The sequence below is a fragment of the Clarias gariepinus genome, chromosome 11, assembly GCF_024256425.1.
Source record: "Clarias gariepinus isolate MV-2021 ecotype Netherlands chromosome 11, CGAR_prim_01v2, whole genome shotgun sequence".
In the NCBI taxonomy this organism is placed as follows: domain Eukaryota; kingdom Metazoa; phylum Chordata; class Actinopteri; order Siluriformes; family Clariidae; genus Clarias; species Clarias gariepinus.
Genome location: NC_071110.1, coordinates 16,569,952 through 16,593,451, shown reverse-complemented (window position 1 = coordinate 16,593,451; position 23,500 = coordinate 16,569,952). Strand labels below are relative to the sequence as shown.

Below are 23,500 nucleotides of genomic sequence, written 5' to 3'. Positions count from 1 at the left end.
TTCTAAATCGTCTGTATTTGACATACAGCTTTTAACTGTGTGGGGCCCATTAACGTTTGCCTGGAAAGGTGACACAACAAACAGGCTTCTGCTTTACAATAAAAAAAAACAAACAAGTTTTTTATGACCAGTGGCACAGGCAACATGCAATTAGCAGCAGAAACCATTTACATAATTCCAGACATTATTGGGTAATTCAACCTCTTTCAACTCATCACGCAATACAATCAATGGACCTTGAACTGTTCAAACATTAACCCATTACTACTGAAAACTATACTTCTCTGTGACACCTCCTGTATTGCAAGCACTAACCAAGGAAGACCATTTTCCCAATCCTGAGATAGTTCCGTATAATAAGAAACGGATAATTAGTATGCACTAGATGTTTCACCTTCAGCCGTTTAACAACTTGAGAAAAGGTACAGGGTATGAAATTGCAGCCCTGATCAGTTTACACAACTTTTGGAACACCAGAGATTGTCAAAGGCTTGCTTGATCTTTTGCTTGAGCTTTCCAGTTAACTGACATGTATTACTGGTTTTATTGCACAGTTTTATCCTTTTTTAGATTAGTCCAGAAAGAAATGGCACTCAATCATATTTACTTACACCTAGGTGGCCTGCAACCTCATCATGTGTTTAGCACTAGTTGTCTAAACTTTAAGGGGACTGTAGTCTGTACAACATTATCTACCTCTACAATCACTACATCTGGCTCTTTTCTTAAACCATAATGAAGTCAGTAGCCCCTAAGAACAGTGTTAAGCTCATATTGTGAACAGACTAACTTGATAAAAGATACCTGTGTGGGATCTGCATCTTGCTTTGTAACACACTCTTAAATAAATGGATAGAAAGCAGTTTAGACTGATTGCTTTATGTCAGAAGTATCCTTTGCCTGAGAAAATGTCTGAGAAGGGTCCATTTGTTCAGATACCTCACATTAGCTTTAGTCCTAGCATGTGTCACAGCGCAGGAAGAAAAAGAACTTTAGGGTGTTATGTAGATTTCCAAATGTTTGTCCCAGCCAGGTCATTTCCCAGAATAACATTCACCCCTAAACAGGTAACTGAGGTCGCACATTCATTACAACTTCTCCACATACTGTAGCAAGTCCAGGAAGAGACGAAAGTGATGTATGGACAAAAAGAGGAACCACACCTATGCCAAGCACAAGAGATTTGCTTCCCGTAGCTGCGCTGGTGGAACAAAACAAAACCCTTAGCAGCGCCTGTGTCTCGCTAAATCTTAACTGGTACCTTTCCTTTCCCATCCAAAAGCCACAAACCCATCTGAGAGAAAAGGTAAAAAGGTGCCCAAGTCTCATCAATACCTATAGGTGGCACTGTTATTAAGGAAAGAACATGCTTAAAAATTCACTTACCCTACCAGCAGTTTTGTGCTTTTCTTCTTTTTATCAATTCTATTTTCAGTTGCTTTATCTTCAGTCTTTTCCAATGCTACTGTACATCAGCCCTCATTCACAACATTTTTACCTTTTTTTCCCTAGTTGAACATACTGCTCAAATGACTTAGTTTCAAAAAGCCTGAATTGAGATAGAGAAACTGTATCTTCCAAACTTTTGGGGGCGGTTGAATGTCCAGTACCTTCATCTTCTAGTGGAACTTGAACTTGTCATTTGAACAGTATGTGCAGTCTTTGTCCATCTCCAAATGCTGTACCAAATCAACCACATCTGCTTTTGTGAACTGAGCTAAAGTACCATGATCTGGTCTCAGACACTAGTGAATTGCTGGAACTTAAATATAACCTACAATACACACTCTATAAAATCCTGATTATTCAGCAGGCAGTCCATGTAATCATATTAGAGTAATTTCTATCCAGGGAGTTCCGTTTTAATTATTTTACAAGGAGACAGGTTCTTTTTGTTGAGTTCTTAAACTACAGTACAAACTTCTACTTTATTATTTAATGAGAAGGTAAGGTGATTTTGAAATTGTTTAAACTTTTTAAACTGATCAGACTTGTATTTTCGTAAAGAAACTATATATTTTTTCAGGTATGTGATTTCTTCAATTGTTCTATATTTGTCATATTAAATTATTTCAGAATGTCAAACTAAATTGATGTAAAAGTAGGGACTATTTTTTTTATTAAGTTGGAAAAAGAAATCAATTGCCAGCTGGATCTGTCCGAAAAAAGGTAATGGTCTTCTTAGTTACTTAATTAATCAAATTTATTTGTTAGACTAGACACATGCAGGCTAGATTACTACCAGCACTGTCAAATCTAAACATTACTTAAATAGAAGATTTGCAGCAATGTTAAGTAGGCTAAAGCCAACAGCACGCTCTGTCCTGATTAAAAATTGCAAAAGAAATTATAAAGAAAGTTATTAACCTTATGCAGTGCCATTTATTTTTTTTCAGAGGTGCATTAATTTTTGGCTGAGTTCTTGTAGTGATGACAGGAGAGTCAAACCACTCCATAAAGTCTTCTCCAGTACTGTACATCTCTTAGACAAATAGTAGCCTTTTTTCTGATCAGCATTGTGTGTGTGTGTGTGTGTGTGTGTGTGTGTGTGTGTGTGGGTGGGTGGATGGGTGTATGGATTGGTGCAAATGCTCTTATTTTCAATACTAAACATAACTGTGATTTCTATTGTAGATTTATTTTATTATGCAACTTAAACAAATGTTTAAGTGATTTTTCTCCTCAGATGAAGATGAAGATGAGGTTTTTTAACCATGTTTTTCTGCAAAGTTGACTGTTGTACATTCACCCTAATGTAACACAGTAACATTATTTTTCACATACTGTACATGGAATGAGTTAGGGTTAAAAGAACTTTTGGCAGCTGAAACATACTAATCCTTGCAGTAATTATTTAATCAATGGCACGCATTTCCTTTTTTTGTCAGGATACAGGAAGTACCAAAAAATGACCTCATAAGATCAGCATTCACGAGTCCACAACTGGGCATATCTACAGGAGAGTTCCAAACTGAAAAACCACTGCTAATTCTAAGGAACAAGTTATCTGGCAGCAAACAACTTGAAGAACCCCAAATCCTTTTGGATAATGTTTTATAGACTGATCTGGCTGAAGCTGGCACAGTATTCCACAATAAGGACATCATAGCAACAGTCAAATATGTTTGTGGAAGCGAGTTGTTGTGGCAGTGCTTAGCCTCTTCTGGGCCTGGGTATTTTGTCTTAGTTAACAGAACTATAATTTCTTATTTTCACCTTCAAATTGTTGTGAATGTTCAAGCATCAGTTTATAAAGCTCAAGCACAGTTAGGTTATGGCGGAAGATAACAACCCAAAGCACAAGTGCAAGTCCATCTTTGAATGCAAGAACAAAGTTAAGGTTTTTTTTATTTATTTATTTTTTGGATTGGCTAGTCAGTTAAATCAAGTTCTGTCTTAAATTTCATTGAGATCCTGTTGCAGGACCTTAAATGGGCACTTAGCCTTTGAAAGCCCTCCACTGGGGCTGAATTAATGCAATTCGACGAAGATGAGTTAGCCAAAATTCCTTCACAGTGATGTGAATGGCTGATCCTGAAAACTCCAGTTTTCTGAAGGATGTAGTTCGAGCAGTTATTGCTAAACATTACACAAACAGTTATTAATCTTAGGCAGGAGTTTTTCATATGAGTGATATAGACTAGTTCACCAAAACTATGTCGACACCTGACCCTCAGAACCAGGTGTGTTTTTTAAACATCCCTTTCCACAAGAATCTTCAGGTTTCCCCATACTTTTGGCCAAATGCGTAGTGTAAGTTCTTACTTGAAAAAAATGTATTAGTGTTTTCTTATGTTCTCCTTATTCTATATTACATTTTGTACAAGAATCTGTTAGTATCAATTAATATGCAAATGAGGTGTGTGCAAATGTAGCTGTGTATGATTCATTCCATTAGGGGTCACTAAAGGTTATGTAACAGTTATGTATATAAGTTGTGTAAAATCTTTGAAAATTATTTCCTAAAAATGGGGAAATTGTGTTGGTGACGATGTGACATTTTTCTAGCTGCGTTCTTGATCTGGTGCTAATCTGGCATCTGTAAGCAATTACTTTTTAATTAATCGAATATTATGGCTTAAATGTTTCCCGAGAAGAGTGTATTGTTCAAATACAATTTTAAATGCGTTGGATCTGTAGAAATACAAGAATAAAGACATCTATTTAAAAATAAAGACATCATTAAACAGTTTATTAAACATGTATAGTACTTAAGCTTAAATTAACAATCTTTTACAAAATTCCCTGCTTTACAATGCGATGCTTGATTAAAAAACCTGAGCTGATGCACACAAAACAAGACAGTTGTACAGCGTTTCTTAATCAATGTAGTGTTCACCTCCTCATGTGAAAAGACATTATTAGACTATTGTGCATGGATGTAAAATTCCTGTTTTGCACAGTGTAGAGGATTGATTGTGTCTTTTCTTGGCCGGAGTCTTACTACTGTGAGGTAGGTTTTCTGCATTAAGAAATTTAGCAAACATGGGTAGGATTCAAGTGTCTGGTTCTACAAATCCACCGCCTTTAATGAACTCCTCACCTATTTTAGATGTTGGCTAGACTGGTTCTCCCTCCTCCTCCTCGCTCCCTCCCTGCACTCTGTTCCTTCAGCTTGTTGAGGATTAACCTAGTAGCTGAGGCAGATTGCAAAGACACGTTTTTCCATGTGGTATGTTTTTGTGTATTTGTGTACATGACATGTGCTTGCTCAATAGTCTTCTGAACTGCATATATATGTGTGTGTTAGAGGTAACATTCCTATCCGTCTGTCACGTAATACTTTTTTGGGACCTGAATTTTTAAAATCTTTTAGATCTCAAGAACATCTATTAAGGTTGAGCTCTGACATCATCCACCACTCAATCCTGGAGTCTTAAGACACTAAGATGGTAAACAGCAAAATAGCTGTCTGAGGAGGAATATTTGATCAGTGTGCTCAAGACAAAAAAAAAAAACAGCTTTCTGGAATTAGACATGATGTAACTGTGCTTTAGCACACTTTTTTCTTGGTGCCTTACAGCTTATGTGTGCTTGTGTGTAAAGATCAGAGAAAGTTGTTTCTGAGTAAGACCTCTGCCGTGTGGTCTTGAAGGGATGCAAGCACTGTGATGTGATGTACTATTGACTCTGGGTTTCTCAGGTAGGATAAAACATTTTCAAACTATCTCTGAGCATTTGTAAAGTTCTTAAAATTTATATACATTATATTATTATTTATGTATTGATGTAACAAGTTAAGTTCCTCTAGTTCTGGAAAGGGTACAGTACTATTACTCTCTTTGGTCATGTCAATGGGGCATCAATCTATTGAACTGTGAGATAAAGATTTAGGGGTTAAACCAAGTTATGAAGAGCCATAAGACAAATCATGAACAAGGAGAAGAACAACAAAAAATTTGATTTTTAGATTGTCTCTCTCTTTTTCTGCCTGTTTTCAACTTTCATTTTTCTTTCCTTCGTCCCTCAAGTCTTTGACCTGTACCCCCTACCCCTGTAGACAGACGCTGGAAAACACACCAACATGTTTCAAAGGTCATAGTTTGTTGGTCATGTCAACATATGTTCCCGGCATCTATAGAAACCACAATCGTTGGAAGAACACCTCATTACTGCACATTTCAGTCATGCCTCTTATAAACTATGTTAATAGAAAACAGGTGGCTTTTTTCTATATGCTGTTAGTAGATGTGACCTAAACTCAGTGATGTATTATCATTAAAAGCTGTCAATGAAAAAAAAAGAAGAAGAAATGAATACGTTAGATTTATCCATCTCCTACAGTATGTTGATAATATTTTTAAGTTGCGACATAAAAGCTAAGTTCTACAATATGTCTTCAGGTTTCAAAATCAGGTGACAGACTGTGCCAATGATTCAGACTGCTGTCTGTGGTTGTTCATTACTGTTGTCTTTTCTATGGCTTTTTGATAGTTATCAGTGCTGTGTGGCTGATAGTTGAAAAACGATGCAGTGACAGGTTTTATCTGCATTCAAGGATATAAGTGTATGTAAACTTCACCTGCAAAACTGACAGCGTTGATTTCGATAAGAGTAAAGGAAAAATGTGGCACGAGTTAAGCTCTGTAATTATTTAGTATTGTGCAGGAGTTTGGTTACTTCTGGGTTTGTTTGTACAAGTAAGGGGTGTTAACTTCCTTACTGATAAAACATCATTTTTCCCTGCTGAGTTATTTTTTCTTTTTTAGACTGGAGATAGTGCAGTGTTATTCACATGCAGAAAAAAAAAAAAAAATATATATATATATATATATATATATATAGGGATACATCATGCTATCCCTATTATATTTGGTTTCGTCAGGCTTTCCGTGATTTTTTCTATCGTTTTCTTTCCTTTTTCTTGACGTACAAATGAAGTGTTGTCTTTAAGCTCAGTGTTGATAAAAAATAGTCTGAAAGAACTATTACACCTCGAACGTTAATGTTTTAACATCCTGCATTCTAAATTATAGACGTCTTTTTCAGGCAATTACTTTTAGCAACTAAAGATAAAAATGTATACAGATATACTCATACAAAATTGTGCAGATTCAAAAAGAATTGTTAATTCTTATGTCAATTTAGAATTAAATAAACGGTCTCCTTTTTGTCTTGTAAGATGGCGGGAATAAGAAAGAAAAATCTCCGTAGGATTATTAGAACTAGGTCAGTCCTGATTTAATACATGCCAGAGTAACAGATGGGAATTTGTGTACCTTGCCCTGAAATTCCTCTTTTTTTTGTCTGTGGATTTAAGTTAAGTAAAGTAAGGGTTTTTGTGTATTTTCTTAAATATGATCACATTATGTGTTTCATAATATTATATCATGTTATGAAAAGGCCCCATTCTGGAAATTCCTAAAATCCCTGTTACAGATGTGAACTTTTCCTTTAAAGGGTTTTATGTGATAGGTTAGATAATTTGGTTAGTAATACTTTGTGTATTTACACAATCTTGTAAAAGATAATAACGCAATCTTTTTCATTTTGTATACTCACTGTCTAATCTTTCAGTCATGAAACAAACTCATCCGAGCAGTTTCCCCTTTCACATGTAAATGACGTATCAGAAAAAAAAAAAAGAAGATCAAGATCAGCATTATGCAGCTGTGTGTAGTACAATGTATATAACAAACTATGAAGAGTAGGTTAAAGGAGACTCCAGATTCATCACCTGAATGCACACCACAGAATTAACACAACAGGATTGGAACTGAGGGAGAAAGAGTAAGGGATCGATAAGGCTGGCGACCACTGTAAATGTGTGTATAAGGAAAGGCGAGAGAGAGAGAGAGAGAGAGAGAGAGAGAATGTGCAAGAGTGTTAGGGAGGTGTGTCTTACGCACTTGGCTCCCAGGGTCGGTGAGCACCAGCCCAGTGCACACAGACCCCCACAGAACCGCTCCGCTGCTGCACGGTAGGGTTTTACTGCACATGCTGTGTACAAAAACGTGTTTGCCGGGGGGAAAGAAAAAAAAAACTGGGTGACAGGTTTTTACTTGTGTGTGTTTGCATGCTTCTTTGTGGTGTAGGATACATCTAAATAGACTTTGTGAACTGATGGATGTATTTGTGGTAACTTTGTGCAAAGTCATTATGGTTGTGAGAATGTTGAATGGTTAACCATTAACCTAAAATATTAGGCTGGACTGAATTTTTTTGTTTCATTATTAACTTTTGAACAATATATGAATTGTAGTGATTTGACCATGATGTCATGATGCACAAAGTAACTTGTAAGTTACAATAATAATAATAATAATATGGGCATGCATATCCAATGTGTGTTTAATACTTATGTCGTTTCCTTCCCTACTATTCCTCTACCAGTTACTTTTAAAGCAAAACAAAAATTGAGAAATAATCGTACAAGTAAATATTCTAATGGACATACCCGTGAAAATTTTTAAAGAGGTGCAGAATTCCAGAAAAAACCTTTTCTGGAAGTTACATTTATGTCTCTTTCTATTTTACTAGCCTGCTGATTTGGGCAATTTCTTAAAAATATAACCTTTAGGCAACTAATGAAAAAATTGCAACTGAGTTTTTCCAGGGTTTAACATTGTTATCTCTTGATAACAAGAATACATTTACGTAAATCCAATCAAGTAAATTATAATCAATTCATTTGAATGTATTCGGATGACATAAGAACTATTCAGTTACCTGATGTGAATTCAGTTGAAAAAAATTGTAGATTGAACTCATCTTTCAGGCAAGAAATAATACAAACGTTCTTGTGGTTTCTATTTATTTTACTCAGGGTTGCCGAACATATTTTAAGAATATTTAGACAAAAGTCTATCGTTCCTCCTGTGTGGGAGAGAAAGAATTCTCGATTTTGCAGACAGAAAGAAAGGGCTTGACACTCTTTTAAATGTGTCAAACCCTAGTGTTTTATTGTGATACTGTAGGACTACAGTATGTGTTAAGGAATATCTTATTTAACATACAGTATTAAACTGTAATAATGGTAGCCATGTGTGAAACTCTAACTCTGCGCTGATTGTTTCTGTGTAACACTTTCCGTCTTTAACACGCTGGTTATAGCCATTAAAAATAATTAATAGGAAATTTATGTGGAGAATTTTTTGGTTGTACACTATTAATCATTAGCAATACCTAATAAAAATGTAGAACTTAAGGAACATTGGAAACTCACTTCCACTAGAAACTTTATGAAAGGCATGTGTGGGCAAACCACTCTTTTTAAGCCTTTTAAAAAGAGAATACTATTTTTTTTTAAAGAATATTGTTTAAGGTTGATCGTATCATTATGGTTAAGAAAGTGAAGGATCAGGACACAACACTACCCTCATTCTTACAAAACCATTAAATTAAGAGCAGGCAAGAGGCTATTCAGCACTCCAGTGTTGCTTTGCAAAAACCGCTTTAAATGATTGTTAAAGGTTTTTTTTTTGTATAACTATATTAAACGTGTGGTTTCTGAACAAAATAAAATAAAATAAAAATTACTAATGCTCACAAATGACCCTTGGTGTATTGAAATTAGGTTTCTCAATTTCATTCTTAATTTTCCCTTCAGGCTGTTATGTAATCTTGACACTACTTGATTTCTCATTATTTTTAAATGAATCATTGTTTGCTGTAAAAACAGCGGGAAAACACTGATGTAATGTCTAAGGTTTATTTGTTCAGCATAATTTCAGCTGAGGTACTATAGGAGTTCTTAATCATATTTCACAACTTTTTATTTTCTGTTGTTAATTTCCTAATTTCTCCAATGATTTTTGTGTTTGTTTCGGATAAAAGCAAACACTAGTCATTTTAAATGTCTCAAATGTTAATTTCAGCAACACCAACAATGTCAAGTGAAAATAAATAAATGTGTTCTGGCAGCTCCCCTGGGTGTAATTCTGCGCAGGCCTGTGCAAATTCCCGTCCATTTTTTTTCCCTTACAGTTTTAACCCCATGTTGCAGGGTCTGTTTGGATCTGCATGGTTCATATTAGATATAATTTCTGTGGACTCCCAGCAGTCAAATAAGTAATGTCTGGGCTGGAGTGTATGTGTTTTTCATGTCACCAGTGTTGACTCATGGAAAAGTAAAAACTGGAAATATCTAAAGTGCATGATCAAATTCTATTCTCTTTTTTGTGCAGCACAGGTTTACTGGAACTTGTTCAAGTGGACTAAACAACCAAATCTATTGTTAGTATCTCTCCATTCTCCTTATCTGCCAGTCCATCTTTTCTTCTCCGTCATCTGAGTCCCCTCATGGGCACCAAATCAGCCAGTCCAAGAAGACGTTCATCAGAGCCACTTAGAGCATCTCACCCTTGACCATGGAGATGAAACAGGCAGTGATGATGAACCGAGAGGTCCAAGACGAGAAGGACAAATCAGAAGAGAATGGCAGGCTGGTAGATGGCAGCATTGCTGATAAAGAGCAGAAACTAGTCTCGAGGCCCACACAGGTGTCGAACGGGTACCCCAGCACATCGGGTCAGAGCCAGAGGGAAGGCACTGGAGCTGTAGGGGACAGGACAAGTGCTCCTGGAGGATTCAGGACACTTGTCGTCCAGCAGACCAGTCTGGATCCACCCAGGGAGACGTGGAGCAAGAAGGTGGATTTTCTCCTTTCGGTCATCGGCTACGCAGTGGACCTGGGTAATGTGTGGCGCTTCCCATACATCTGCTACCAGAATGGAGGGGGTGAGTATTTGCGTGAAAGATGGAGCAATTCTGCAGACATTCTGCCTGTTGTAACCCAGAGCTCAAGTGAAGCCAAGAGCAACTTAATAGCCACAACAAATTGTCAGCAAGATTTGTTTCTTTTTGGAAACATAATCGCTTCGATTCTGTGTGTTTTAGAGAGAATAAATAGACTGTGTGTGTGTGTCTGGGGGGGGGGGGGGGAGTGTTTTTTATAGGGAACTCCACTGTTCTTTCTCTTCTTTACTCTTGACTGCTCACATTCTCGGTCCAAACAGGATTCAGACTCCTTCCTTTGAATTTGAAATAATAAAATCTTTGTAATTTCCTGTTCTACCATGGAAGATGGGAGGGCGAGTGAGAGATAGAGCAGCTAACATTCGCTACTACCAACACTAATTGTGGCTTTCATGAGAGGAACTTCAATCTCTTATTGTTTAATAACCTGCCTTGCAGCTACTAAATCAACCGCTATCTTTGCACTCATGTCAAAAGCATACAAATAAAGCTTTAATCAAACAGGGAGGCTTGTCTGAACTGGTGCTGCCTTTCTCTACCACTCTTTACTTTTGCAAGGTAACACGTACAGTTAAGTTTTTCACATTTCTTCATTGACACTTTTGGGTTGTTGTTTTTTTTATCACCTTTTGAAATAGATGAATGTGCCGATCTTTGAGAGGTTTCATTAATTTAAGGGAATTCATGCATTTATTACATGTTTCAACTTGTTGACAAACCCCCGTCGCAATGATCTGTCCAGGTGCGTTCCTGTTGCCTTATCTGCTGATGGCATTGTTTGGTGGGGTTCCTCTGTTCTACATGGAGCTTGCACTCGGGCAGTTCCACCGCAGTGGCTGCATATCTATCTGGAAACACATTTGCCCCATTTTCAAGGGTAAGATTGCTCTCAATTTCATAGCTCTCAATTCCAAGTATGCATATCCAAATCATATTGGTTTAGAATATATGCCTATACATTCAACACAGTTACTATTGATATTGTGGGCACTTTAGAATACCATTTATCTGCTTGCATATTTGAGATGGCTTTTAATGTCCTTTTCTTCACATAAAATGCTGCCCAAAAAAATGAGTACAAGGTTTTTACAATACAATATACTGTACATATATAATACAAAATACACTGATTAATAATTAAACATATAAGAAATTAGCTCACTCATCGTCTATAACATTTTATATTGTATACTGGGTAGCCGGGGACCTGGAGCCTATCCCAGGAGACTTTGGGCATAAGATGGGGTGGCAGGACATCGCATGGGACACACACATACACACATACACACACTATGGGCAATTGGAAACGCCAATTAACCTAATCTGCATGCCTTTAAGCTGTGGGAAGAAATTGTAGTATAAGGAATGAGCGTGATATGAAAATTTCATATCAGCACATTCTTAGTTTTATGACTAGAAAAGCAGCCAAAGTTGCACTAGTGAACTGAAGCTAGATAGAAGGCATGAGAGCAACAAGACTGATAATGCGCCACTTTGTTGATAGCTGTTGTACGCTCTGTTATGGAAATTGTCACATTTCCCTTGCCAAATGCCAGCTTCTATAGAACTTTAATTTTGTGGAAATGTCCTAAATGTCATCAGCACTTCTCCTACTGAAGTGGAAGACGTTTGAAGCAAAGTGAAGTAGATAAACTTTTCTTGCCTTTTTTTTTTTTACTGCAACTCTTTTGTAGGTATTGGCTTTGCCATCTGCATTATTGCTCTGTACATTGCTTTCTACTACAACACCATCATGGCCTGGGCTCTGTATTACCTGTTGTCCTCCTTCAACTCTTCGCTTCCATGGACAACATGCAAAAACTCCTGGAACACGCCCAACTGCAAGCAGTATCTGTCCACTGACAGCAACATCACCTGGACCAATGAATCCATCTCACCTGCCGAGGAGTTCTATACGTAAGTGCATGTAAGTGCCAGGAGCCTACAGAGGAGGCCAGAGAGTGAGCGAGGGAGGATTAGCAAGAAGGGAAAAAAAGGAATTCTTCAGTGGCAGCAAAAAGTTCCCCCATAGTTTATGAGTCACGGATGAGACATTCATATGACCAGCCTCTTACATTAAAAGAGCATATGTAAATCTTTTTTTGTAGATCTAAACCGGTTTTGACAGGTTAGCTTTACTTTTTCCTATGCTTTAGGGAAGATTTACATGCTTTGCAAAGATTTAGGTTTATTACACAAAGGCTTTTCTTGCTATTTCAGCAGGGATTTCCTGTTTTTCCATTTCCTTTGACTTTCAATAGTGAGGTCTCACTCATCACCCCTTCTCTCAGCACTCCTAATCACCTTAAGTTTCCACTGGTTATGAATCTGTCATGTTGCCCTTGTGTTCCCTCACCAAAACATTCAGCTTTATCTTTGCTTACCTCTCTCTCTCTCTCTCTCTCTCTCTCTCTCTCTCTCTCTCAGACGGAAGGTGTTGCAGGTGCACCTGTCTCCAGGTCTTCATCAGCTAGGTGCGGTGAGCTGGCAGCTGGCCCTGTGTCTGCTCTTCATCTTCACTATTGTCTACTTTAGCATCTGGAAGGGGGTTAAGACCTCTGGCAAGGTGAGAAGAAAGATAGAACAATCTATTATTAATGAAGGATCTAGATTTAAACTGTTTATTGGGGCCTCCAAGTGGTTAACCCTATCGGTGAATGATCCTAAGTTTGAATCTTGGTGAAGAAGGTTATAGCCTTCTTGGTCGAGGAAACCCAATAATAATCATGGACATAAAACTAATATGATATGACATGTCAGATAGCTGACATACTTGTGCTTTTCTCTGATAGGTAGTATGGGTGACAGCAACCCTTCCATATGTGGTTCTGTTGATCCTTCTGGTGCGAGGCGCCACTCTACCAGGAGCATGGAGAGGTGTCGTCTTCTACCTGAAGCCTAAATGGGAGGCGCTCCTGAACACTTCGGTAAGAAAGCTAATCTTTCGTGAGACTTTTTGTATTGTGCCATTAAATTTAATACTATCCAAATCTTTTGCATGATCAAATTTCTTTCCTTCTAATTCGTTGTTAGGTTTGGGTTGATGCAGCAGCCCAGATCTTCTTTTCTTTGGGTCCTGGTTTTGGTGTGCTCCTGGCCTTTGCCAGCTACAATCCCTTTCACAACAACTGTTACAAGTACAACACTATAAATACCTGCTCTTTCTTACAGCAAAATTTTAATCTATCACTTTGTCAAATTAAATATTGTTTGAGATATTTCATAAAAAAAAGAAATATGACTATTATAATATTATACATGAATAGATTAGTTATATGTACATAATTTTTACACATTGTTATATTGTACATTTTGAAATACCTAACATTAATTAACTCAAAAAAGACAGAGTTCTGAAAATAATTTCTGTGTCTTAGAGATGCGTTGGTGACGAGCTCAGTGAACTGTCTGACCAGCTTCATGTCAGGCTTCGTGATCTTCACCGTACTGGGCTACATGGCTGAGATGCGGAAGGAGGGGGTAGAGACGGTCGCAAAGGACGCTGGTGAGAAGAAGAAGCTTTAATTGTATCAACATCTTAAATGTAAAGACACAGCATTCTGTTTCCTCATGTATGCCTGTAAGATGAATGCTGAAGAGCTATCCTGAAATAACGGTAAAATAAAAAAAATAAAAAATCTCACTTTTCCTCTTTTCTAATGTTGATCCAATTTGCCTCGTTTTAGGTCCCAGTCTACTTTTCATCGTCTACGCTGAAGCCATTGCCAACATGCCTGCTAGCACATTTCTTGCCATTATCTTCTTCCTCATGATCATCATGCTGGGATTAGACAGCACGGTCAGTCTGTCTGTGTCACTAGTTAATTAGCTCACCTCTTTCAACCTACCTTAATAATAGCACATGGAGCTCTAAGCAGGTTTTTACTAAGCATTTAGGTTATTGGCTAAGAGCAGAGTTTGGCTGACACAGGCTTGTCTGTCAGATGCTGAACGGAGGCTGTCGGTCACTCTGCTGTCCCTAGTTTGCCCTTCTAAATGCCTCTTTCCTAAAGCATCATATTAAACCACTCATACAGTTTCTGTGGTAAACAGCCACAATGAATGACAGCATATGCTCATCACCATGCACTAATGAGATTATCGGTGGGTCTGGTCTTTGTTCCTCCTCAACACTTGGCTTTGTCCGAATGCACTGAGCTGTGAGTGTGTCTTTGTTACAGTTATAGGTAACACCAGTGTCTGCTCTGTGTAACCAGCGGTACACGCTTTATTAGCACTAATTATGTCTCCACCTGCAGTTCGCTGGGCTGGAAGGAGTGATCACCGCCATGTTGGATGAGTTTCCCCACCTGTTGGCCCGCAGGAGAGAGTGGTTTGTGCTGGGTCTGGTGTGTGTCTGCTACCTGGGAGCTCTGTCCACACTTACCTATGTGAGTCCTCTATGCATTGGGGGCAATAAAAAAAACGTCAAAATATTTATTGATTTCATAAAAAATTTATTTCATGTGAAAATAAGTGCTTTTACTGTGATGTTGATATAGGGAGGGGCTTTTGTGGTGAAGCTGTTTGAGGAATACGCCACAGGGCCTGCTGTCATCACTGTAGTCTTCCTCGAAGTCATTGCTGTTTCCTGGTTTTATGGTAATAAATACTTGAATACTTGATCTAGGTAATATTTTGTGGTTCTTTATCAAATTATGTAGCCTCACTGTGTGTATGTATCTATGTGTCTAGGGACGTCACGTTTCTGCAATGATGTGCAGCTGATGCTTGGCTTCTCCCCCGGTCTGTTCTGGAGGGTGTGTTGGGTGGCCATCTGCCCCTGCTTCCTACTGGTCAGTCCAGCTACACGTAAAACAGGCCGAAATACACTAAGATCAAACTTCAAACTTTAACATCAATCTATGGTCAAACCAGGGAGGTTTAGAGCGTTTTCCCCACATGACTTAAATATTCAAATTCATACCTTGGATTAATTCTCGTCTTGGTTGGAAGACGTCTTATCTTACCTATTCTTTGCATTTACTTGACACAACAGTTGAGATAAAGCCTTTCAGTCAAAGCTATTTACCTTTCTGTAACACTAATTTAAACGTTTGAATGATTTCTACACTCCATATGTACAGAAGACATTTTATTCAGTCTGCAGACTACAATGTACAGTTTTCCTGACACTGTTAGGACTCAAACGGGAAACTACTAGACAAGTCCAAACAAGCACACTATTTTAAGCTCAACTCTATGTGCTAATTGCTTGGTACAGGTTGTACTTGAATTTATTTGGCTTTCGACGTCCATTCAATAAAGTTCACATGGGTTGAAAAAAAATGCTTTTATTCTCAAACAAAGAGCATCAGGTTAGGAAAAAGTATGAATGTGCCAGAAAATTTTATTAAAAAAAACAAAAAAAACAGATGAAGTATTCCTAAGTAATATTAGCTTTAGGCAGATCAGGCAGCACTAAGATATATGGGTGATTTCAGATCACATCCTTAAAGACCTTTTACACTCATCCAATGTAAGGGAGAATTTATTAATATTATTTAGTTCATGTCGAATTAAATTATTACTGCAGATTTTTTAACATTATCTATTTTGAATATTAGGACAACTATGGAGCCAATAAAGTAATATAAAATCATGTATTTTCCCTCATAATTATTGCTCAATGGTTAGCACTGTCGCCTTGCACCTCCAGGGTCTGGGTTCGATTCCTGCCTCGGGTCTGTGTGCATGGAGTTTATATGCTCTCCCTCTGCTTGAGTTCCCTTCGGGTGCTCCAGTATCCCACATTTCAAAGATAGATTCGGCTAATTGACATCCCCAAATTGCCCATAATGTGTGAATCAACACGTGTTTGTGTGTGTGTATGTAGTTTGTATGTGTGGCACTTCATCCAGGGTGTGCAACCACCTTGTGTCCTAAGTCTCCCAGATTGGGCCCCTGTATCTTCTATACATATGATAAAACTTTAAAGTTGTTGTGTCTGTACATTAAAGATATTTGAAAAGAAATATTTGGGGAGATATAAGATGAAGGTCTTTGAAAGTTTTGTCTTTTTTTCTGTTTGTTTGTGCACGCATCATGTAAAAACTACTGAATAAATTTTGATGGTTTCCCCAGGAATATTTAGCCGAGCTTGAGATAACATATAGGTTTTGTTTCATCGCAATCGGCCCATAGGAAGATAAGATATGCTACTTTGAAATTTAAATGGAAAACGCCCTTATATCACTAAAAAATCTACATTGAAAAAAATCCCAAGTCAACGGATGGCGCTGTAGATATTTAAGTACGTGCTTATGAGTGTGCAATTTCCTTTATAAACTTGATCTCACACCTTCATTCCGTGCACTTCACAGTAACACGTAAAATTTTTTAATTGATACCAAAATTCTAAAGATGGCATTGTACATGTATTAAAACGTGCTTATGCGTGTGCAATTAAATTCCACACAAAGTTACTGGATAGAGCTGTACAGACGATAAGTGAGTGAGTGAGTGAGTGAATTATTACCTAATTGCCCCGTACATCAGTGAACATACCACTTAAAATTCCATCTAGCAGAAGGCTTACTTGTTTCCATGTGTCATTTGTTTATAGTTTATCATTGGAAGTTTCCTGGCGTTCCCTCCTGAGGTCAAGCTGTTTAACTACCTGTACCCCTTCTGGACCACTGTACTGGGCTACTGCATTGGTGTCTCCTCTTTCATTTGCGTGCCTTCCTACATGGTCTACCACCTGCTCACCACCAAAGGGACCTTCAAACAGGTACACCGGCAGCATAAACAACAGCACCTAAACCCATCTGTCATTATGCAGTAGCACACAGGTGACAAAGAGAAGATACAGGTAAATTAGATAAACACACATAGTCATAAGACTGTGACTCATATTATCCATTTGGTCTACGTGAAAGAGATGCGAGCATGAGAGATGCGAGCGTGGTCCAGATGCCACTGCCGTCCTGCTTCTCGTCCGGCTGCTTTTGATGGAGCTGTCAGCCAGGACGGGTGCTGTTTGTTTGCATATGCCTTAAATACACAGTGGTGCTGAAAGGGTGTGTCAGATAGGATGTGTGTTTAGTGTTAGAGCTGTTACCTGGTGGTAAAGACAGACGTCCTTGGTGTGAAGCGAGGTCAGTTAGGAGCAGCACTCAGAATGTTTTATTGTTTTGAAGTTTTGATTAACTGGTTCAGATGTGTTATATTTACACTGGATCAAAACCCTGCAGGTGTACTGTACAGTATGTGTTTAAAAAAATTGGTGTTGATGAATATCCAGGGCTCTGCAGTAGCTTACTGTCACAGTTTCAGACACAGCAGTAATCTACGCACACTAACAAGTTATTGTTGTACTATGGATAAAATGGATAATAATTGCAATTTACATGAATTAGATCTGCATTTTTAAGTTTGTATGTTTTTCCCTTTATCCTGATATTATATTTAAAAAAATATATTGTTTTCAAAATGACAAACATCTCCAGAGGTGATGTTGCTGGTATTTTGTGGCACCGGCAGGTGAAAGCGCAGAGCCGCCTCGCTGTATACCACCACATCAGTCTTCTCAAATAATAACAATGGCTTCATTAGCTTCAGATCCCAGCAAATAATTCCACTGTCAGTAACTATGCATTTAAAGAAGCTTTAATCAGTTTCTTCTTTGGTTCATTTATTATGCCCTCCTTTGGCTGGCTGAAGCTTAGGACTAAAAATAAAGCAGACACCATAGTCTGAAAGGACTTTAAAAAAAAAACCTAATGAAATTAAACCGTCAAAGCTGTTTTACATTTGTTGTACAATGGGCACAGTTAATCAGTGCTTACAGAATATGCCTTAATCTATTTTATTCATGATGATTTACCAGACTGAGAAAACACAATACGCTTGTCATCAACCCATGCACAGGAAAAAAATGTGCACTTCTTGGAGACCCTCCTTGTTTTCTCCTGAAATTCCAAAATCAGTGCAGCTAAGTTCAGGGGTGCATAATGCACACAATGTTCTATCAAATCATTAAATAATATGTCTATGAAATTCTATAGAAATTACTAAGGCGTTTTTTTTTTTTTTTTGCTATTGTCTAATTTACCTTCTAAATTGGTAAGAAACCTTAAAGATCTGATTAACCCCTTTATTATAGTGAGAGTAAATCATGGAAGGTTTGGTTTCCCAATGTGGAACTTGCCATAGGGGTGCAAAAAGTAAATGCATTCATTCTCAGGGCTAAACCTGGATAAGGAAAGAGAAGGGACCAGTGAAGGCTTGCGTCAGGATAGACATTTAAAACAAAATCAAAACATTAGTTATTTCTGAAGAATTATTTTTTTAGAGGAAAGCAACCAGTTGAAGCATCAGGTGTTTTTATATAAATTAATTTTACCCCACAGTCCACAGGTGACTAGAACATTCAAACTACTCTTTTGAATAGTCTGGCTGGCAGGCTCCATCAACAATCAAGTCCATACACATGCCAGGTGTCCCATGTCCAATTCATAACAAAATGAATTAATTTGGTGCATTTCTGGTTTGCATATTTGTTTTTTGCTCTCGACATTCATTGATCTCATTCCTTCAGTCATTTACTTATGAATCCTTTAGTCCAAAGAGTGTGTGCTCACTAATTCTTTTCTCATCAGCGTCTGATGAAGAGCATCACCCCTGAGCCTGCAAATGTTGAAGGCCTGCACAGAGATATCATCATCACCAACGCTGTGTGAAACAGAGACCCTTCGCCCTCTGGTGGACATGTAGCACAAGTGGGGATTCCACCCCTTCTTCACATCCCAGATCTGCCAAAGGCGTCTCTATCCAGAACATGCGATGGCTGGATTCTTGCATCCACAATCCAGCTGCTCTGTTTCCTACCATTAGTAAAAATGTGGCAGCGTTCAATGTATGTGTGAGGTAGCACCTGCCATAAAGATATATCTATCGAGTATTCGAGTCAGGAGTGTGGTAGCTCAAATGTCTTTTTTGGTTTCTGTCACTATTTTGTGATTTTGTCATTTGTTACATCGTTTCAAACGAATGTACTAGAAAAGTACTAAAGAAATCATGAATGGGCAGTAATTGTAGTATACGCATGTCTTGCTCTATTTAGCACTTTCAGTTCAAATCTAACATCTGAATGCATAGCTCTCCCAAGTTTTGATTTCTATGCATTTGACATTTCATTTAGCTTTGACATTTATGTATATTCATAAAGCCAAATATAGTTGAATATGAAATCCATTGCGGTTCTTTTGGAAGGGGTAATCAAGAGAATTACAGAGAAATCAAGGTTTGGTTGGTTGCACTGGTGTGTTTACGTGTGAGCGTCTGGGTGTAGGTGCACGTATATCTCGCCATCACACCTCTCTGGAATGGTCATTGTGGAGAATGTTACCACTGTGCTTTTTGAAATTTAGAGCTCATTGTCGTCAGGTTTTGTAAAACCACATCATTTTGTATGGAACGTACATTTATTTCGGACGTTTTTTTGGACTGTATTAATTTAATGCATATTTCTCGGCCTCACTCATGAAACTGGACACCAACAGCCAACACAGTGACTTTTCAGTTGTCATGTTTTATGTGAATAACAAGGTAGCATAAACCAAATACTAGTGTGCTTGTTGCAAATGAACTGCAACCCTAAAGACATTGATTTCTTGGGGGGAAAAAAACTAAAGTGCAAGTATGTACATGTCTGTTTTGTGAGTGTTGCTGTTTGTGTTTCGGTCATGTGACAACCTGTCAACCTCTTTGAGAGGACATACTGTATACGGGTGTGTGATGTTCGTAAGTTTTCAAAGTGTATGCGAGCTTCAAGTTAATGTAGAAAAGCCAAAAGCCACGGTTCGATCTGTTGGTGTGTGCGCGCGCATGCATGCAGACATGAATGTATACTATGTATTTAGTGTGTGCCTCAAAATAGTGATGCCTCTTCCTCCTCTCTATCATGTTCTCATCTTTACAATTTACTCTCTATCCAATTAAAATCTCCTGTACTTTATCAATGTATGTGTACATGACTGTTATATGAAAATATATATAGATATTAAATAAAGATATATAGAATAAAGATATATATGAATTATATATGAATTATTAGAAAAATAAAAGTATATGTATTAACAATGGTGTATTTTCTTCATTTTACTTCCTTTTAAAGGGGTATGATGTTTTTGCCATATTATAATGCTTATACAATAAAAAAACAATATGTATCATTCCTCAAAGGTTATTTTAATAGAAGAATATTGTTTCATCCTAATGTTTATTAAAGATCTAAATCTTTATACAGATTTTCATCTAAAAATTAAACAAGGAAACATGGACAACACTTTTTTTGCTATATATAGGGTTCATTTAGGATTCTTTCATTTCTTCTACAATGAGGTCACAGGTCCTGGGTTTCCTCCTGAGTGTAGTGGTTAGCACTGTCGCTTTGCCCCTTCATGGTCTGGGTTCGATTCCCGGCCAGGGTTGATTCCTGTCTCTGTGTGCATGGAGTTTGTATGTTCTCCCAGTGCATGGTGTGTTTCCTCTGGGTACTCCGGTGGCCTCCACATACTGTATATCACAGTCCAAAGACCTGCAGATTAGGCTAATTGGCATTCAGAAATTGCCCGTAGTGTGTGAGTGTATGTGCCCTGCGATTGATTGCCACTCTGTTCAGGATGTACCCTGACTTGTTCTCCAAGTCTCCTATGATAGGCTCCTGGGCCACCAAAACTGGTCAAAGGTGGATGTTGTCCCTGGTGTGAATTTGTACAAATGGCTTCTTGCTGTTGATTAGAATCCAATCCTGTGTATTGTCCTATTGTCCTGTGTTATAACCTTGGAATGCATCATGTCCCTGACCTTGATAATAAGGTTGATCATGATTAATGGGTTAAATAATGTCTGCAATGCTTTATTTCTGTTTAAAAAGAAATTATTAAACAAGGGAAAGGTTACATCTTCTTATTTGTTTCTTGGTTACTGCTTAGTTGTTGTTGTTGTTGTTTTTCCTAAAATGTGCTTTATCTCGATACCGATATAATTCCCAATAATGACCCTAATAATTCATATTCTATAAAATTGTTAATTGCATATCAGTGGTGCCTTTAAAATATATATGAAAAAGTTTACAAGCAAATAACAAACAAACAAAGTACAACTCCAAGGAAACTCCATTCTAACCCTTCAGTGTGACTCATTTCTTAGCATTTACTACAACATGTGTTTCATTTAGTTGGCGGAATTTCTTAGACAGGTGTTAAAAAAATAAATAATTTCTTGCTAGTTTTCAGCAGTAAAACAAGATGTTACTCCTGAGGTGTTTCCTAATGAACTCTCTAAATTGAGGAGTGTAATTCATCCAATGGTCATTACTCAAAATAACCATTAGCTCACTAACATTTCATTTAACCTTTTCATGGCTGTTCACATTAAGTACCTCATGAACTCATATACGATTGCTTGTGAGGTTGTGTTTCCTATTCATCTTTATTCTAATGCCTTTATTTTAATGCCTTTTTATAAATTGAGACCTTGTTGTTATGAAGTGGGTAGTGAGTCACTGTGAGTTTAATGCCACCAGCAGAGGGGAGAGGGCAGACAAGTAGTGATCCTAGGTTAGCACTTAGAGAATGGAACTCTCATATAAACCAAATGGGCTTAGCCTATGACGGTTTTAGATGGGCTTACTATCTGTAAGATGAAGGGTAGAGGTTAGGTGCAGTGCCAACTGGTCATTGGGCATGACATTATATATATATATATATATATATATATATATATATATATATATATACATATATATACACTGTGAGAGACCGGAAATCACATTGTATGATTTTTGAACAATTTATTCGTGAATTACTGTGTCAAATAAGTATTTGATCACTTGCTTATCTGCCAGATTTCTGACCCTTAAAGACTTATTTTGCTTTTAAATAGTCCAGCTATACTCTGCTCATGATTCTAAATTAGTAACACCTGTTTGAGGTCGTTAGCTGTCATAAAGACACCTGTGCACCCCACAATCAGCCAAAGTCCAAGTAGATACATGGGGTATCAATGATGTTAAGAATGGTGAAGAATCAGCCCAGAACTACATGGGAGGAGCTGGTCAATGCCGTGAAGAGAGAGTCATGGGAGAAAGTCCTGTGGTCAGATGAGACCAAAGTAAAACTTTTTGGTCTTAACTCCATTCGCCGTGTTTGGAGAAAGAAGAATGATGAGTATCATCCCAATAATACCATACCTACAGTGAAGCATGGGGCTAGAAGCATCATGCTCTGGGGGTGTTATCCTGCACAGGGGACAGGATGACTGCACTGTATTAAGGAGAGGATGAACAGGGCTATGTATTGTGACATATTGGGCAAAAACCTACTTCATTCAGTCAGAGCATTAAAGATGGGTCTTGGCTGGGTCTTCCAACATGACAATGACCCAAAGCTCACAGCCAGGAAAACCAAGGAGTGGCTCCGTAAGTAGCATATGGACTATTTAAAAGCAAAATAACTGGTCTTTGAGGGTCAGAAATCTGGCTGATAAGCAAGTGATCAAATACTTATTTGACACAGTAATTCACAAATTAATCGTTATTGTCGGACTTGTCTTTTTAGATTCTGTCTCACAGTGGAACAACTGCAGCAACTATGCTGAAAATTGTAGACCCCTCCATGATTTCTATGTAAAAGAACTTGTAAAATCACAGGGTGATCAAATACTTTTCTGTTCCCTCATTACAAAAATGTTTTAGGCTGAGCTAAACCTGCTTTCAGGGGATCAAACAAGTGAAATTCCGATGGAGCAAGATCAGAACTATAGGGAGGATGCTTTAACACCTCAAAACAAAGTTTTTGCAGAGTGTTGACAGTGTGGACAGAAGTGTGCAGACATGCATTGTCATGCAATAACACAACGCCCTTGGATAGCAGTCCTCTGCAATTTGTCCAAAAATTTAGCCTTGTAGTGATGAATCCATGTCTGGTTTAAGAAACCTTTACCTTCCTTAGAGTATCTGACCAAGTTTACTTTCTGTTCATGATCTACAATGAGTTGTTTTGGCACCAGGTGCACAAATGGAAATTCCACTGCATCAGACCACAAATGAATCGCTACATGCAGCTCTCCTTTTGTGCAAATCACAAGTGGGGCTCGCATCACAGTTAAAGACGAACACGTTCACACCTGCGCAGCAGTGACTGGGGAGACAGTAGACGTCAAGAGAAAGCAGTGATAAGGCCAACAGAAATTTTAATATAACCGGAGTGCGGATCATTTTTGACTCACCTTCATGTATATAGGGTGGACAGCTCCTACTTCAGAGTTCCTACAGAAAGCCTCAGACAGATGTGTG

General features: G+C 37.9%; 1 protein-coding gene across 4 annotated transcripts; it reads left to right on the top strand.

The window, feature by feature from the left end:
* Positions 1-5,049: 5,049 nt before the first annotated feature.
* On the top strand, positions 5,050-20,207 carry slc6a4a (solute carrier family 6 member 4a). 4 transcript variants are annotated; one of them, XM_053507436.1, is made up of 14 exons: positions 5,050-5,143; positions 9,627-10,179; positions 10,940-11,074; positions 11,892-12,114; positions 12,625-12,763; positions 12,990-13,124; positions 13,231-13,334; positions 13,575-13,702; positions 13,884-13,996; positions 14,457-14,588; positions 14,700-14,799; positions 14,893-14,993; positions 16,763-16,930; positions 18,801-20,207. In XM_053507436.1, the coding sequence occupies exons 2-14, from the start codon at positions 9,810-9,812 to the stop codon at positions 18,879-18,881; spliced, it is 1,929 nt and encodes a 642-aa protein (XP_053363411.1). In that variant the 5' UTR covers positions 5,050-5,143; positions 9,627-9,809; the 3' UTR covers positions 18,882-20,207. The 4 variants fall into 4 exon arrangements, with proteins under 4 accessions (XP_053363411.1, XP_053363412.1, XP_053363409.1 ...); XM_053507437.1 differs by having other exon boundaries at positions 5,073-5,143; positions 9,632-10,179; XM_053507434.1 differs by lacking the exon at positions 5,050-5,143 and adding an exon at positions 7,309-7,420.
* The last annotated feature ends 3,293 nt before the right edge of the window (positions 20,208-23,500 follow it).

What these genes read in the sequence shown, in the direction of transcription:
- slc6a4a (XM_053507436.1), top strand. Translation starts at nt 9,810, where the DNA reads ATGGAGATGAAACAGGCAGTGATGATGAACCGAGAGGTCCAAGACGAG. An exon ending in CTGCTACCAGAATGGAGGGG is followed by an intron (nt 10,180 to 10,939) that starts GTGAGTATTTGC and finishes TGATCTGTCCAG; the next exon opens with GTGCGTTCCTGTTGCCTTAT. An exon ending in CTCTGTCCACACTTACCTAT is followed by an intron (nt 14,589 to 14,699) that starts GTGAGTCCTCTA and finishes ATGTTGATATAG; the next exon opens with GGAGGGGCTTTTGTGGTGAA.